The sequence below is a fragment of the Vicugna pacos genome, chromosome 8, assembly GCF_048564905.1.
Source record: "Vicugna pacos chromosome 8, VicPac4, whole genome shotgun sequence".
In the NCBI taxonomy this organism is placed as follows: Eukaryota; Metazoa; Chordata; class Mammalia; order Artiodactyla; family Camelidae; genus Vicugna; species Vicugna pacos.
In genome coordinates this window covers 32,894,651-32,911,207 of record NC_132994.1, presented here as the reverse complement: position 1 = coordinate 32,911,207, position 16,557 = coordinate 32,894,651, and the positions used below count along the sequence as shown (strand labels likewise).

The window sequence follows — 16,557 nt, the reverse complement described above, 5'->3', positions numbered from 1 at the left end:
TGTTCCTTAAGAAAAGATGGCCAAGGAATATGTTTACAGACATGGTTCCACTTTTATTATTTCAATACATTATTTTCTCCTCATCAGATTCATATTTGTGGTGATATGCCCTGCATGGCAAGTGCTGAGAAAACATTTGTACAAAGTCTTGCCAAGGAAGACTGTTGACTCTGTGGAGTATAGTGACTTCACTGTTCAAGATCCTCATGTGTTTATTAAAAAGGAAAAAAAAAAAACCCACCCAGATACTAGTTAATTATATTTGTCTGTCTAAATTACTAGATCTTGTGGTTAGTATATTAAATTTATTAAATAGTTCGTGTATCCAATACTATATTACAGCAGTTTTATTGATATACTGGCAAAGAAACAAACATGACCACTCTTTACCATCTGTTTATAATGCTATATAAAGAAGACCATGTTGGTTGCCATGGAAACCACATTTCCAAAACCACTGAGTGTTTGCTTAAATTCTCCAACCTTTTAAAGTCATAAGCTTTTTTTCCTGAGAGAAAGAATAGAAAAATACATTTAAAATTTTCCAATGATTTTCTTAAAGTCATTTCTCTGTAAAATTCATTATTATTTCTAGGCTGATATTTTGCCTCAGGATTTCATGAATTAAACTGAGGGACTCTTGAGAATTTTTTTGGCATTTTCAAGAACTGGGGAGAAAATGTTAACACTATCCTATTGAAGGCTGCCACCTATCTTTATAAGTAAAGGCTTTACTTCTTCAGGAAAACTATTGGTGTTAACAATAGAAAGGAGTTGAGAGGTGACAAATATAATAACATGGTATCTGAGGAGGAAAAGCATTTTTGATGTAGTTACAATGGCTAACCACGTTTAATTATTGCTGTCATATTAGTAAATACGAGAAAAATTACAGCAGGTGAGTACTTGACTTTAAACACAATGGTTCTGCCTTTAGATAGTGTGGCTACTAAAAAATACTTTGTTATAATAACCATGAATAAAACCAACTGATATTCCTGGGAATCCTGCCTAAGGAAGAAAGAAGTGAAATACATGTTTTACTGTTGTTCTTACTGTAAATGAAAATCTAGAACTAATTTTTCCTAATCCCACATGATTGTGTACACCCACATGTTTTGTTTATACAAACCTGGTGTCTGCATAGACACTCAAGAAGCTTTTTGCTATATTCTTTTTTTAAAAAAAATCTTCTTTTCAATGTCTCAGAAGTTATTCTTAACATTTTTACACTGGGGCAGGTGTAATAGGATTGCATCTGTTCTAGCTTTCACTAAAGCCAAAAGTCATTGGCTATGTGGACAACAATAATACTGATAATAGAAGTAACTGATGCACATTGTGCACATATTGTGCCAGGGAGTATGCTTAGCATTTTACGTGCTAAATTTTGCTCCTAAATTTCATCTGCCCTTTGATATTGGAGTTATTTCCTTACCTCAACACTGTTGGTTTCTGGGAACCAAAGAAATTCAATGAATAAGCAGTAATTAAAGTAGCAACTTTGGAGTCAAATAGTCCCAATTCTGAATTCTGCCTTTCCCACTTACTTTTGACCTGGGACAAGAAGCGAACCTATCTCTAAGCCTCAACTTTCTCACTTGTAAAGTGGAGATAACTGTAGTACCTACTTCATAGAGTTGTGAGAGTTGTTGAGTGCATGTAAAGTGTATAGCTCCCAGTATGTGTTGTAAAAATGGTAACTTGCTCCATAATCTCCCATTCCCATTGCCCATCCCCTTGCCCCTCAAAAGTCAGTCAAAAGGATAGGCAGATAGGTCCATAGGTTCCATTGCCTTATTTAGGGGAGGGGAGAATCTATGCCTTATTTCATTACTTTTTCTTATTTCTAGTGAAATAAATAGGCTATTATTTTCAGTCCATGGCCTACAAGTTTTGGGGAAGGAAAACTAGGGGAAGGGGAGAAATGGCATTCTCACAAGGCAAAGCCTAATGTGACTACATACAGCATTTTCACATTTCCCAGCACTTTATAGCTATAGAGCTGTCCTTTACTTTTTCTTACTTTTTAAAAATGAATTATTTTAGTATGAGTTAGGATTAAATACAGCTATTAGGATAAGAACAAAAAGTCTCTAGACATAAATTTCCTGTCTTAATATATGCCTAGAAGTAAAAACAGAATGCATGTAAATTTTTTAAAACTAAGTAGCCCTTCAATCAACTATTTCCATAGAGAAATTTACATTCTGCCCAATTTCAAGGAAAGGACCCGAGGTGTTCAGCAAAGAATGATGAAAAATGTGATCTCCTCCTTCCCTAAAAGTTATAATTTTGTGGACTATTTTAGAGAATTGACTGTCGCAGGCCACCAGAAGGGCACAGAGCCATAAGCCACAAGGTGGGCCTGTGCAGATCCTCATTTCAGTGTACGACTCTTTGGCTGTGGTGTAGACCCTGGCTACTCCTGCAGTCTGTGAGGGTTTTTGTTGTTGTTGTTTTTTAGTTGTGGTTTTTAACCTGGACTGCACTTTTCGCTACTTGTGCCAACTTTTCTCAGCCTCTGTGTGAATGGGGGCTATTCAAGGCTTCCCATGTCTCTGTGTTTAATGGACCACAAATCCTCTGTCTCTGTGCTACTTGGAAGTCTTGTTGAACTTGCCTATAAGGAGAAGGCAGCCCCCAACTTCTTGTCCAGCTCTCAGTGCACCAGACACGAAATCAAGAGAAGTTTCAAGGAGGTGCTTTGGAGAAATGAATTTTAAAGATATTTTCACATCTCTTACCTAAAAGATACTTCTGAAGCCCTAATTCTAAGCCATCGCTTCTTTTTATACTCTTTGTATTTTAATGCTGCTGCGATTATTATTTTTCTAGGTTGCATTTGGAGGTAGACATCTGATTGTCTCTCTTATTAGCTATATAGTTATGGGCAGGTTCCCTTTTTAATTAATTCATCGAGTATTTATTGAATGTCTATTTGTACCAGGCACTTTTCTAAGCACTGGAGATACAACTGTGGGAAAGTAAATACACTGTAACATGCTTACATTCTAGTCAAGGAAGACAAATAATAACCAAAATAAATGAATACAAATATGTAGTTTATCATTGTTAATCACTGATGTGGAGGAAATAAACTTTCTCTGTGAGCCTCAGTATCCTATCAATAAAATGAGAGAAACTACCACCTCACAGGATAATTGTCAGGTTAGGTGAGCTGGTCCCCAAAAAGGCTTGAGGATATACCAGTGTGGAGGAGACAGTCTCCCTCCAGGTAGCTTGCTGGCAACCTGGTAAATAAAGGATTTCTTCCCAGGCCCTTTTGACCTGCTAGAGTAGAGTAAATGTTAACTGTTCTCTGAGGATGAAATTGGCTAGAATAACCTGTATGTGATTTGTTCCAGGTGTCTCTCTCTTAATTCGGTAGGTGCTATCCTATTAATTAATGCACAATAATCCTAATAATCATCCTAATAATTAATGTCATGTAAATTAAACTTTTAAAAAATCAAATCATGCTTTCCTATAAAAGTCATATTTTCCTATTAACACACATTATTTGAGAAATGTTACTATCATAGTAATCATTTCTGTTTACTACCTCTGTTGGTAGCTGTTTTAAATACCTGTAAGATATTAGTGTTATATCAGTGGCAATATTTCTGATTTTGAGAGCCAATAGGTTTGAACTTAGGCAGCCAAACATGGGATCTTTTCTCTGGTGGAAATTCCTTCTGTGGAAGATGAACACAAGTAGTCTGTGTCCTGCCACCCATCACGTCTTATTCTCCCATGTTTTGATCTCCTATACCTTGATGTCAGTGTCAATTTTGGAAAAATAAAGGAGATTCTCCTGAAAATTTTGCACTTGATTTCTGAACCATTAGGTTACAGTAATATAGTTTTAGGTTTTGATTGTTTTTTCCATTCATTTTTTTAAAAACTTACTTCTCCTGCTAAAATCAATACTGTATTTCACTTTGCTATCCCTCTACTCCCACTTCAGTTTGCCTTTGAGGTATTATCTGTTTCTCTATAAAGTGTTTAAAAATTTTTCTCAAACTTGCTTGTTTTTACTGGCTTCCCCATCTGCTGTTGTATCCTTTACATTTGGCTTTAGTCTTTTAATAATATATTGTATAAAGTTAATTGAATGATCTTCTGTCCTTTGTCTTTTCCAACCTGTCCTAATGTAAATATTCTAAATTTTGCAGTTGAACCACCATCACTAGCTAATAGGACTGATACACCAAGTGCTAAATAAATATTTATTACTTACATTGAGATATTCTTTTTAATAAAAATGTGCTTGTACCCGAGTAAAACCAAAGAAAATTATAGAAGATTAATCTGAGAGTTGTTCTCTTGCATTTGAGTGGCAGAGTCTTTTGAAATCTGGACCGCAAGTTGGGAAAAGCACTGAACATCAAGGGAATACTCACTCACGTTTGGTTGATTTATTCTGTGCACAGACGGACTGTGGTAGCGGGAGGTGTGATTCACAGTGTGTTAACTCTTAGCCAGTGTCCCTGCTTGAGTGGTGGTGTGAGTCTTGTGTGTCTGTATGGTGTAACGATGCCTATATTCCTGTACTCAAGTTTTCTGCCCCTTTGCTTCAACACTAAATTGATTCTTTTTTTTTTAATGTGGACAAAGCGGTCTTATGTAAAACTTATTGTATGAGATCATTTTAACAGAGTTTTTAGTGTGACCAAAATATATTTTAATGGTTTGTTTTTATTACGTTACTATTTTAAAGTAAATCTTCAATTATCGTTTGAGTGGGTTAATCTTTATTGGCTCTTTTTTTTCCTGGAGGTAGTTTAATTCTAAGGTGGCCAGCCTACATCTTGCTACAAACCTGACTGATTATAGCATTATTTTATACCTCTTTTTTATTTCAACAGTATTTCATTAAACTATTGGGGTTCATTTATTAACTATTTCCAAAAGCTCCCGGCTTGATTTCCCTCCTGCTCAGCAGCCCCTCTGCCCTACCCCCGTTCTACTTTCTCTTTTCTCCTATTCCTTTCTCTGCAGCGCCTGTCTTTAGCCACATGCCCATCAAGCCTAATTGCAGCTTTGGGAGAGCTTCGGTGCGGCAGTTCCTTCGCCCGGCTGTCCCTCTGGAATTTAATGTGGGTGGGATGTGCTTGTGGCCCTCGAGCCATGTCAGTGGCTGCTACAGCTCTCAGATTCTAAAGGCTGGTCACCTCAGGCCCTAAAGTTGTTTCAAGTCTAGGGCATTTTAGTCCCAGGATAGATATGGCAGAAATAATACAATTTGGGTCATTTTGTCAATGGAAATTAACCTCTAGTTCTTCTGCTAATTTTATATGAAAATCTGTGGCATACAGACTATTTTTAGTCTCCTTCAAATTATAGTGCTTTAAAACAATATACATAAGTGTTAATATTTTTCTTTTACAACTGAGTAATATTACTGTTGTTGAATTGCTAATCATGTATTTTTTAACATCACTTCTTTGATACCATTTAAACTTTGACCTTGTATCTAAACCTTAGAGAAATTAAAGATGAAATACGAGAGCTCAAAAGGCACCCAGCATAGGTTTCCAGGGTTCATTAAATGTGGGTTATATTTTTTTCTTCAAATGAGAAACACAACTATTATGTAGTAAGTCATCTGCAGTCTTAAAATTCTGTTATTTTGAAAATTCAATTATTGCTTTTGTGCAATTTGGAAAATAAGTCACCCTTAATCTGAAAATGCATTGATTAACACTTATTACTGTTTAGGGGTGTTTTCTTCCTGTTTTTTTTTTTTAAATAAAATATTTTAAAGACACAGAAAAATACATGGATCCTTTGTGTATTGAGCACCTATATAATGACACCCAGATTTTAAATGTTAATGTTTTGTCATATTTAGTCCTAGTTTTTTCCCTTGACCTTGTTTATATGTATATATGTGCAAATATTGAAGCATAATTGAGATATTGTATATATACAAAGTTTTATATTCTGTCTTTTCATTTAACATCTTAAGTATTTTCCCATGTCATTAAAATTTTTTTAATTTTAATTTTAATTTTTGGAGGGGGGAGATAATTAGGTTTATTTACTTATTTTAATGGAGGTCTTGGGGAATGAACCTAGGACCTTGTCCTCTACCGCTGAGCTATACCCTACTCCTTCATTTAAAAAATTGTAGTGCTTTGTTGCAACACTAAATTTGGTCTAGTATATGAAGAGATTTTCTGTTTTTAAATAGTGATAATTCTATTCCTATTTAATTAATTTTATATTTACTTCCAGTTCTTATATATCATATACGTTACATGACTTAAAATACGATTTTTCAAAAAACTGCAGGTTGCAACTCATTAATGGCTCACAAAGTCAATTTAGCAGGTTACAGTCAGCATTTAAAAAGAATAGAAAAGATCAGGGTATTCCTATAGTTCTTTGGCAAAAATTGTGCACATTATAGTCGGTTCTTCTGTTTCAGTTATCTGTATGTAAATTTTTAAAAAATTTTTGACTAGAGGTCACAGCCACAAGCATTAGAAATCATATCAATCAACCCACCTCATGTATGTTAGATTTGACATTCATCTTTTATGCTTACATTTTCTGGATTGATTTATTAGAGCTGGATATATTAAAAGTGGAATAATAAAGTAGTAAAACAAACTGTCCCTCTAAGTTTTAGCTCTGGAAGGAATTCTTACCCTGGCGGGGGTCTGGGCAGTGCTGATTCTTTCCCATTCAGTTTTACTTTGAGGTACTTTGAGCTAAATCAAGGGTGATGATCTCTTGCGGGTGATAAATTTTTTCATAAAATTTATTATAAATTCACCAAAAGATTGTGATTTGAACCACTGGCATAAGTTAGAATTCTGAATTCTTGAGCATGAATCTCAGAAATTATCTCTCACGCTCTAATTCTGCCGTCCTACCTCAGCTCTCCATCTGCAACTACCCTTACTCTCTGTTCAAACTGAGGGCAGCCTTCTCTCATGGGCACAGATACAGTAGTGAATTCAGTCAGTTCTCCTAGATGAAGAAACAAAAGACATAAACACTCCAATATATTGAGTTCTTCTCTATTTGAAACTTAAGAAATAGGTCCTTAGGTATGGCGTAATTCTTATATGCAGTAACTTTTCAGCATTGCATTAAAATAAATCATAGCATGTTTGCATGTTTTTTAATGTATTGGGGCTTTTCTCCTGTGTGGCTGTCACTTTCAAAGAATCCACTGATTTATGAAGAGTGACAAAACTTCAGAGCTGAATGGTTGAATCAGCAAATGGGTAATAGGAGAGGTGAGGAAAGTTGGGAATAATAATAGATCTATTGGGATAAGTTGTATAAGATAGTGTCTGCTACTCTACTTCTTGAAGTGATTTATTCTGTCATCTTGCATTTTTTAGACTTATTCTGTGTCAATTACTCTGCTGGGTGCAAGGCATCCAAAGATTAAACAAGCCTGAGGGCCCTCAAGGTTCTCATAGCTTTGTAAGGAGTACCTATGAACAAATAATTAAGTAACAAGACTGCAAAGGCTCCAGGGCTTTGGAGTCCAAATTATGCCTAATTTTAGCATTTACATTACTGGTGAATAGTGTAAGTAGTAATTACTTAACTTTTCTAAGCTTTCGTGCTAGTTTTCCTCATATGTAGTGAGATATTACTAGTTACCTTGCATGGTTTGTGGAGGATTAGAACATATGCATGTAGACAGCACATGCCTGCCATTATCGTATGTTTTAGCTGTTGTCTGTGTCATTGTTGTTATCATTTTTATTATTCAATGTAGTAAGTACCAAACTGAAAATTTATAATAAGTACTGTAAAAGCCCAAGGAAGAGGCAACTACTGGCCCCCGTTTCTGTGCACTGTGCTGTCACAGTTCTCTGCCTCCATTGTGCATGTATGTTCACTCTTCTTTGTGGGTGTTTTTGGAGACCCCTTTCATTTGTTTGTGGACATACTGTGTTCTTTCATGTGGGTTACTCGTCCTTCCTCAGTCCCCTAAATATAGGAATTTTTCAAGATTCCTTTTTTCTTCCCACACCTTCCCTTTCCCTCTTCCCTTCCCCTTCTTTTCTCTTTTTTCTCCCCTCAAAACCCATCCATCAATTCCTACTGCTTCAGCCATCACTACTATGAAGATGCCTCCCAAATCTGTATCTACAGCATTTCCAGCTTCCTGCTGGGCATCTCCATCTGGAAGTCCTTCCTGCATTCAAAGTTAACATGTCCAAAACTGAACTCATTAATTCCCCATTAACACTCTTTTTCTTTCCAGTCCTCATGCTAGCATCATCACCTTCAGCAAACAGGTTTGAATCTTAAATTCAGCCCTTATCTTTCCATTGCTTCCTGATTCCTTCCTGATGTCTCCCTCATGCAGTCAGTTGGCCAGACTAGCCTGATTCACCTCCACGCTGCTGCCATCATTCAGCTCTTCTTTTCCATCCCTGCTGCTGCTACCCTAATTTAGGCCCTCATTATCTCCCACCTGGACTATTGGAAGAAGCTACTCCCAGCTAATCTTTTCTCTCCTTTCCCCTGCACTTAACATGCTACTGCCAGAGTAACAATATTAGGCCCAGAGTAACAGTTTTAGTCTTTAGTTCTGATCACATCACTCGCTTGCTGACAAACCATCCATGCCTTCAGATTGCCTGCAGAATAAGTCCTGATGCTAAACCTGACTTTCAAGGCCCTTCACTCTTTTACCATCTGTTTTTCTGGGCTTGTACATCTTCACACATTGCCCAAGTGAGTAGCTCCACAGCTCCTGAACCTGTTCCCCATTCTTTTACCTGCTTATCACTCTGTAACCTGTTCTTTTCACCTAAAGTACCCTTCTTTCCATTCTAATAACTCCATCTCACCCCTACCTTCATTCTCTTCTCAGGGAAATTTGACCATCTTTGAGGCTCAGTCTGAATGCTATCTATACTGTGAGGGGCATCTCTAATAAGAAGCAGTTTTCTTTCTTCCTTTGAGTTCTGATAGCTTTTAGTTACTCTACTGTCTTTGTTATCTGTTCCATATACTATTCAATTTAACCTTTTTTTAAAATGGAGGTACTGGACTTTATGCAGGCTAAGCATGTGCTCTACCGCTGAGCTATCCACCCCCCCTGAATTTAACCATTTCTTGAACATGTTGTTATAGGTATTTATTATACCTCTTATTTCTTTGTGTACCTCTTGGTATAGATATGTTGAAGAAATGGAACTTGAGACAATATGGAAAGGTGCCCTAGCTGTGATTGAAATGCTGATAGGGTTGGATTAAGGAAGAAAAACTAGTTAATAGTTGTGAAAGCTATGATGATGCAGTGAGAACTGCAGTTAACCATCTATTATTGTCAGTCTCTAAAGTAATACTTACTAAGTCTGTCTCCTATCCATATGGAACCCTTCCACATGAGCAGACAGCTATCATGTACTCCTCTAGCTTGAATTCTCCCAACCCTTTCCTTCACATGCTGTGCTCCTGCCATATTGATTCTTGAAACAGCTGTGTTCTCCTCACTGTCCTCCAAACCGTCACACCTATTGTCTCTTCTCTGGAACAGTCTTTTTTTCACTTTCTCTCCCTGCTTCGGCTCCCCTGACTCCCTCCTCCTCATCCTTTAGGTCTCAGAGAGGTCTCTTTCACCACCCTCTCAGCACCACTTACGTTAGTTGTCCTTTCTCTGTGCTCCCACAGCCCTTGATCATCTCCTAAAGTAGCTCATGCCACATTTTATTATGATGTTTAATCCAGACTGTATTATCCACAAGAACAGAGACCACATAGTACTCACCATTGTGTCCTTCACTCTCTGTTTGGCACTGTGCCTTGCATGTCGTAAGCACTTACTACATTTTTGACTGAATACATTTGAGAACACCAACTTAACTATTCTCCAAGCTAGCATCCATTGTGTTTTTTTAGCCCTGCATGTGGCAGGAGATGATTTCAGCATCTTCTGGATATGCTCCAGCTTGTCAGTATCCCTCCTTAAGAGAGGCACTGAGAATAAATCACAGTGTTCCAGGTGAAAAGTATGACCTGGACTATGTGAAACATATTATCTCTACCAGCTTAGAACCCAAGGGATTGTTTTTTATGCTCAGAAGCAAAATTTCTTATTCTGTTTTGCTTATGAGCTACTTTTTGAGCTGTGGACATTATCAATTTATCTCTGTATGTTTTTTTTAAGGGTGTTAATGATGTGAATTTAAAGAAGTGGTGTTTTGGAAACATTTAATTTACTCAAGCTGTTAATCTCTTCTCTGGGCTGTTAACTGTTCTTATGTGAAAATTGATGGTTAGAAAGTGTGCTTTTCTGACTGCTCTCTTGATTTCTGTCAACCAGTCTACTACAGTTTTTTTCTTGACCTTTTCAGTAATGCGTTCTGAAGGTAACGATTATTTCAGTGATATATGATGTTTGGTGGTGATGTTAAGAATAATTCCTTAACTTTTGTCATTTTGGGAGATAGAAAAGGAAACAATATCTATAGGAGATTATATATGCTGGTAGTGGGGAAGACTTTGAGAGCTAAAAGGAGAAATGGAATAGAAGAAAGAGAAAATATGAGTTGAGAAAAAATAGGTGGCAAAAAAGTAATAAGGAAAGAGAATGTAGTTTTCTGATCACTTTATCACCTACCATGTGTTTCCACAGTGTTATATATTTACTTATGTTGTCTCTTCCTTAGCAGTGACTTTGGAAAGTAGATGTTGTTAAACCTAATTTTACAGAAGAAGTGATCATATGAGTCGTGCAGCTAATAAATGGCAGAAGGGTTTTTCAAACCTGGTTCTAAATCAGTCACTATTCTAATGACTTAGTAGGCAGTTTGCACCTGAGATGAAGTAGATGGAGAGTCACTATAGCATAATGGTTAAGCATGTATATAGGCTCTAAAGCCAGTTGACCTGGGTTTAAATCCCGGCTCTATCAAGGCTCTAATGCTTACTAGCTCTGGTACTTTGGGCAAGTTGCTTGATCTCTCTGTGTGCCTCCTTCTCCTTATCTGTAAAATCAGGATAATTGGGGTACCTTTCCTCATAGAGTTGTTGTGAGTTAATTTAATTAATATATAGCAAAATGCTTAGAACAGTTCCTGGCATATATGGAGTCCTATATAAATATTTGTTGTGCTGCTGTTACTGTTGTATTTTTATTTTTGTTATTATTTTGTGTGTGTTTCCCTTGTGAAAGGTCCCATCTCTGAGAAGTTTGAGGAAGGTGTTGTCAGACTGTTGCCAGGACTATTTCATCAGCCTGACTTGGTCAGAAGTCTCAAGGCTCATGTCCTGGAGTTAGTTCTGTCATATGCTTCATTCCTAACCAGACTCAACCTTCAAAATTTAGACAGACAGACAGACAGACAGACACACACACACACACACACACACACACACAAAGCCTTATCTTCCTCTTTTCCCTTTCTAGAATTAAGAGCCAATTCAGACCTTCTCTTTAATGTTATTATGCAGGAGGGGAAGAATAAAAATTTACCTTAGGTGATATATAAATAAGGATCAAGGAACATAAGTTAAAGTCTGTAATTCAAAGCAAAAATTTAGCAAGAGCTCCCATTTTATATTTTCTTCTAAAACAGAGTGCTTCCCAGCCCTCCTGCAGTTCACGTCTATAGGATTTAAGTAGTTTGTTACATAATAATAAAAAACTTTGGACATTTCTGATGATTATTTGTTTCTACTGTGATATAGCTTAATTACCTTAAATCAACTTTCTTTTCCTAGGAAATTAGAACTTCTTTTAAAAAATCATTAACCCCTCTAATTTACTGACAATCACTTACTAGATTAAGGAAAAAAATCTAAGTAGAGAAAGAGCCATAACTGTTTTCTTGCAGAGAACCTGGAGATCTGTCTTATTTTGAAACTAATGAAAGGGTAAGTAGGGGCCCTTTTAGAAATTTGTTTGGAGGTTTGGGGTATGGGGAGGGTGTGTGTGTCAAAATTTTTCTTAAATAAAGAACTAGCTCGTTAATTTTGGCTATGTTAACTTACTTAATTTAAATTGATTCTTTGTTCAGAATTCACTCAAGGAAGTCTTAATAATTCAATGAAATATTATAATATAAATTTTTACTATTTTTCACCACATTTACAAATTATATTTGTATATCATTTATGTATACTGTAATATACTCTATTTGATTAGTGCTCATGAGTATTGTTCTAAGTATTAATTTATTATAATACATTACCCATAGTTTTCTTTTTTCAGTGATGTCATTTAGTTCTCTTATAATATCCATTTGCGATACTTAAACAAACAAAAATATATTCCTGGAAAGTATTCCTGGCCTTATTTATAGTAGAAATTATAAAAGTTCAATCCTTATGACCAAAGAAAAAAAGACATTCTTACAGCCTAATGTTGTCTAGAATGATCATCCTTAGCATAAATAAGAAATGGCAAGATATTTGCCCATGGCATTCATTTCCATTTTACTTCTCAAGTAAAAATTTTAAGTTATTTGAATTTGGTGTCATCCTTTCATTTTCTGAGCTGCTTTTCTTCCTGTGAAGACACTTTTTTACTTCCCCCCCTTACCACAGTCATCAGCAAGTTAATACCACTTCATCCAAGCTATAGAATTTGTGTTTTACTTGCTGTCAGCCACCACAAAACAGTTTAAAACTATGGATTCTTCTCATTATCAGAGCAAATGGTTAAGATTGCATGGTAGGGTATAGACAGTAGGAAAACCCAGAAAGAGAAGGATACCAAATCATTGGACCTCACAGTTTTGAGGTTGTCACTTTCACAATGAGCCATGGGTTTCTTTAGTTGTTTCCTGAACTCATTACTTTTTTCTATTAACTCTTTCTTCCCTCAATCCTATTTCTTTTCAACAAGTCCCATTGTCTGATTTTGGAAGTACAGGTGTATCTGTAGCAATCTTCTAACTTGATCTGACTAAGGGTGTAGGGGCATATTAATCCTCTTCTTCCTTTACTTGTTGGCAGGGGCCTTGTACACGACAGCCAGAATAACCTCCAGTTGAGGGGCTTGGTGGTGCTACTTATTTCTAAAGCAGCTGGGCCCAGCAGCGTGGATGCTTCATGCCAGAACTATGACATGGTCAGTGGGATCTATTCATGGTAAGAAGAAATTAGTCTTTTGACATTGCTCTCTAAATTATTTTCTTACAGTGGTCAGTAGAAATCACTGTTTAGTTGTCATTCTCTGGTTCAAAGATAGATTAAAATATTTAGTAAGGTTAAAACATGGGTTTTTATTGTTCTTATCAAATCTAATAGTCTTGGCTGTTTTGTGTGTAACTCTGGTAAATTTCTCCATACCTTTATGTCGAATACTTTCGTTTCTACCTGGAGCATTTAAAATTTTCTATTCATCACTACCCACCTGCCCCATCACGGTATCAGTGTATCTCTGTGGAGACTTTCTATGTCATTTAGTCCAGGATTCATGACTTTTAAACCTACTCAATATGGTAACTTAGTTGTATATATAATGAGGCAACTACCATTTTAGGAGATGCAGTCTACTTCAGTGCTATATTATTTATTTTACTTTGTGTATTTTTATGGTAAAAGGATTTTTACTAAAGTGACTTGAATAAGAAACTTTTACATCTCACACATTTAGATTAAAAAATACATTTATGAGTGTGTATTAGTCATTTTTTGCTGCATACAAAATAAACTTTAAATTTTTGGTTTTGATTTTTAAAATGACTGCATGTTTTTTAGTAACCATATATCAGCAATAAATTTATTTAATCTTAGCAGTATACTTGACACTGTGTTAAAAACATGTACAGAAAGAAGTAACAGTCGTTAGGTGGACTCTGGCCCATGAAATTAAAACCACCCTAAAAACATGGGTGACGAGGAAATTTTCCTCACATAAAGAAGTATTTCTAGAAACTTTGACTTATGGTTAATATAGCTCATTGATTTACTTTAAAAATCATTCCACATCTTAGACTTTTTAAAAAAGTCCTAGTAGTCTTACCCATAAATGTTTTCTTCTGTAATATTTAGAGATGGCTGTTGCTTGCCAGCTATTGAATTCCAGTGATCTTCCCTTATTAAGAAGGAAGCAAAGATTATTACTGTTGTGGCTAAAAATGTAGCCACAGATCTTCCTCCAGCCAGGATAATTTTGCAGACCTTTTACCATTTATTCATACCAGTGTCTGCCCTAGAAGGGATATCTTGGGATCATTTTCAGTCCCTACTCACTCTGAAATAATTTGTATTTGTTTAGTGCTTTGTAAGTTACTAATCACCTTAGTGACAGTTATCCCATTTGATCCTGACAATAATGCCATAGGTAAGATTTGTCGTTATGCTTCCTTTTGAGAAAACTGGGTTTCAAAAATCTTGAGATTTCTTTTCAAGGTGACATGACTGGTAAGTGAGGAAAGTTAAGGCTCTCACTATAGTTCTTTTACTTCCAAATCTCATGTGTTTTTTTCTTGATTTCATTCCACTTTTCTAGTCAGATTCAAAAGAATTTATTTCACTTGTGGATTAGACTAGCCATTAAATTAGTATACCAAAAAAGATCTTCTTGTGAGTATGTCTTAGAAGACTTCTGAATGGAAAACAACTTAGCAGATCTTTAATAAATCTACATCCTTCCCTCAGCATGTTTAAATTAGAGCTCAAAACTTTATCTTATAAATTTCATAGAAAAGCTATTGGCTGAGTGATTTCGTTGAAATAATTGGAGAAAATATGTAGCGATCTACAATACCAATAAACTGTTTGTCCCTGGAAAAGAAATGAACCACGTGTCACCTTGTATCCCATGTATCTCTGTTTCCTATTTAGAACTCCATTGATTTTTTCAGTCTGCTGGCTTTAACCATTTTATTGATCAGTCATCTGCTCTTGCATTTGGGTAAACATACATACCTCTGATGAACACCAGCTGTAGTTTACCATTGCTTATCCTAAAGTAACTGTTGGAAAATGCTATTCGACACCTAACAGATGTTCAATAAATATTTATTGCATAAATGAACCATCCCATTTTACAGAAAAAGATACTGAGATACAGACTTATCTAAAATCCTCTAGGTAGAAAGTGATAAAAGTTGAGATTTAAATCTGAAGTGTATACCCTTTCTACTATGCAGATACTGTTGTGTGCACTGCGATGTGACCTCATGTTTCCAGTTTCTTTTATAGCCTCTCAGAGACAGCTGCCTTGCCTTCTGATCCTTCACAGGAACATAACGCATTTGGTAGAGGGTTGCGGTAATATGAGTAATTGTAAAAGAACTCTGCAAACGAGTAGGTGGTACGTTATGAATATAAAAATTTTCCAAATAACATAAATGAGTTTCATACCCAAGTGTATAGAATCCAGTTACATTCAGGGAATAATCCTGGTGTGTGGTTCCAGGCTGTTTTCCTGTAATCAGACTTTATCTAGTAAGTCATTGGTGTTGCTTGGGTGTTCTACACACTTGTTAATGTGAAAATGTAATTTAGCATAGTACTATGAGAAACCAATCATTTGTTTCTCTGTCCCTGAAGTCATTTGTTTGGCTTCTGCTTCCTTAATTGTTCAAGTGTTAACTTTTGCTGGAGGCTTGTATCTATAATGCCACAGTGAATTATTTAACATTTGGGGGAAGTACTGATTTGGGAGCTTTTTAATTCACCTCCAAACTACTGGGATTTACATTGTTGGTGTTTTTCTCTCATAGACTTGACTTTGATGTCAGATAATGAGACCTGAGTAAATTACCTAAGGGAACAAAAGTGAGTTAGGTGACCTCTTTTGTTTGGCCTAAGGATATAACTGATGGATGTAACTTGTGGATGTGTCTAGTGAACTTATCACATAATGGCCAAAAGAAGTAGAATTTAGGTTAAAATATAATAACTACACTTTGAAAAACAGGTAAGCAAGTCACATTTGTAAAAAGGCACTATAAAAATCTACCATAAACTTTTGCCAGCAAAACCATGGGCTTTAGGTTTATTCTACCAATCCTAACTTTAAAAATTGGTTACAAAAGTGATCAGGCAAAAAAATATTACTGAATTTACAAGCATCCCCAGCCACAACTGATAAAATAAGTTTACAACTTACTCTGTTAATGATAGGCTATTTTTTTGTGTGTACAAAAGACAGATCGTTATAATATATAATACACAGTATTACAAAGCATAGACTTCTCTAGTGTAACATTATTAAGTTTAAAGAAATGCAGATGAATTTTGTGACTAATAGTTCAGTTTTCTCAGTTGGTTTAGGAAGAATTGACTCAAATATTTCTCATCTATCTAGCAGTTATAAACAAACCACAAATTTTCACTTTACCTTCATTCCCTGAAATTTCCTAGCACCTCTTGTTAACTGTGTTAGAAAAGATTGAAACAAGTTTGCCAAACACATTGTCTTTTCTTCCTGAGTATTCAGCTAGACCTACATTTCCCAACCTTCCTTTGCAGTTGACTTGGCCATATGAATGAGATCTAGCCAATGGAATATAAGCGGAAGTTGTATTTACTATTTCCTGGCAGTACCCCTTAAGCAGGTGATCTTGGAAGTGACCTATTCAAGATGAAAGGTGCCTACATCCCTTGGAG

General features: G+C 35.9%; 1 protein-coding gene across 3 annotated transcripts in view; it reads left to right on the top strand.

Annotated features, from left to right (window-relative positions):
- The window catches only part of PDSS2 (decaprenyl diphosphate synthase subunit 2), a 189,231-nt gene that overhangs the window by 51,881 nt on the left and 120,793 nt on the right, over nt 1-16,557 (top strand). For 2 of the 3 annotated variants that reach the window (XM_006205627.4, XM_072965667.1), the window contains exon 2: nt 12,949-13,083. The exons of the other annotated variant lie outside the window; for it this stretch is intronic. In XM_006205627.4, coding sequence (XP_006205689.1) covers nt 12,949-13,083 — 135 coding nt within the window. The remainder of the gene's footprint in view (nt 1-12,948; nt 13,084-16,557) is intronic. 3 annotated transcript variants of the gene reach the window in all.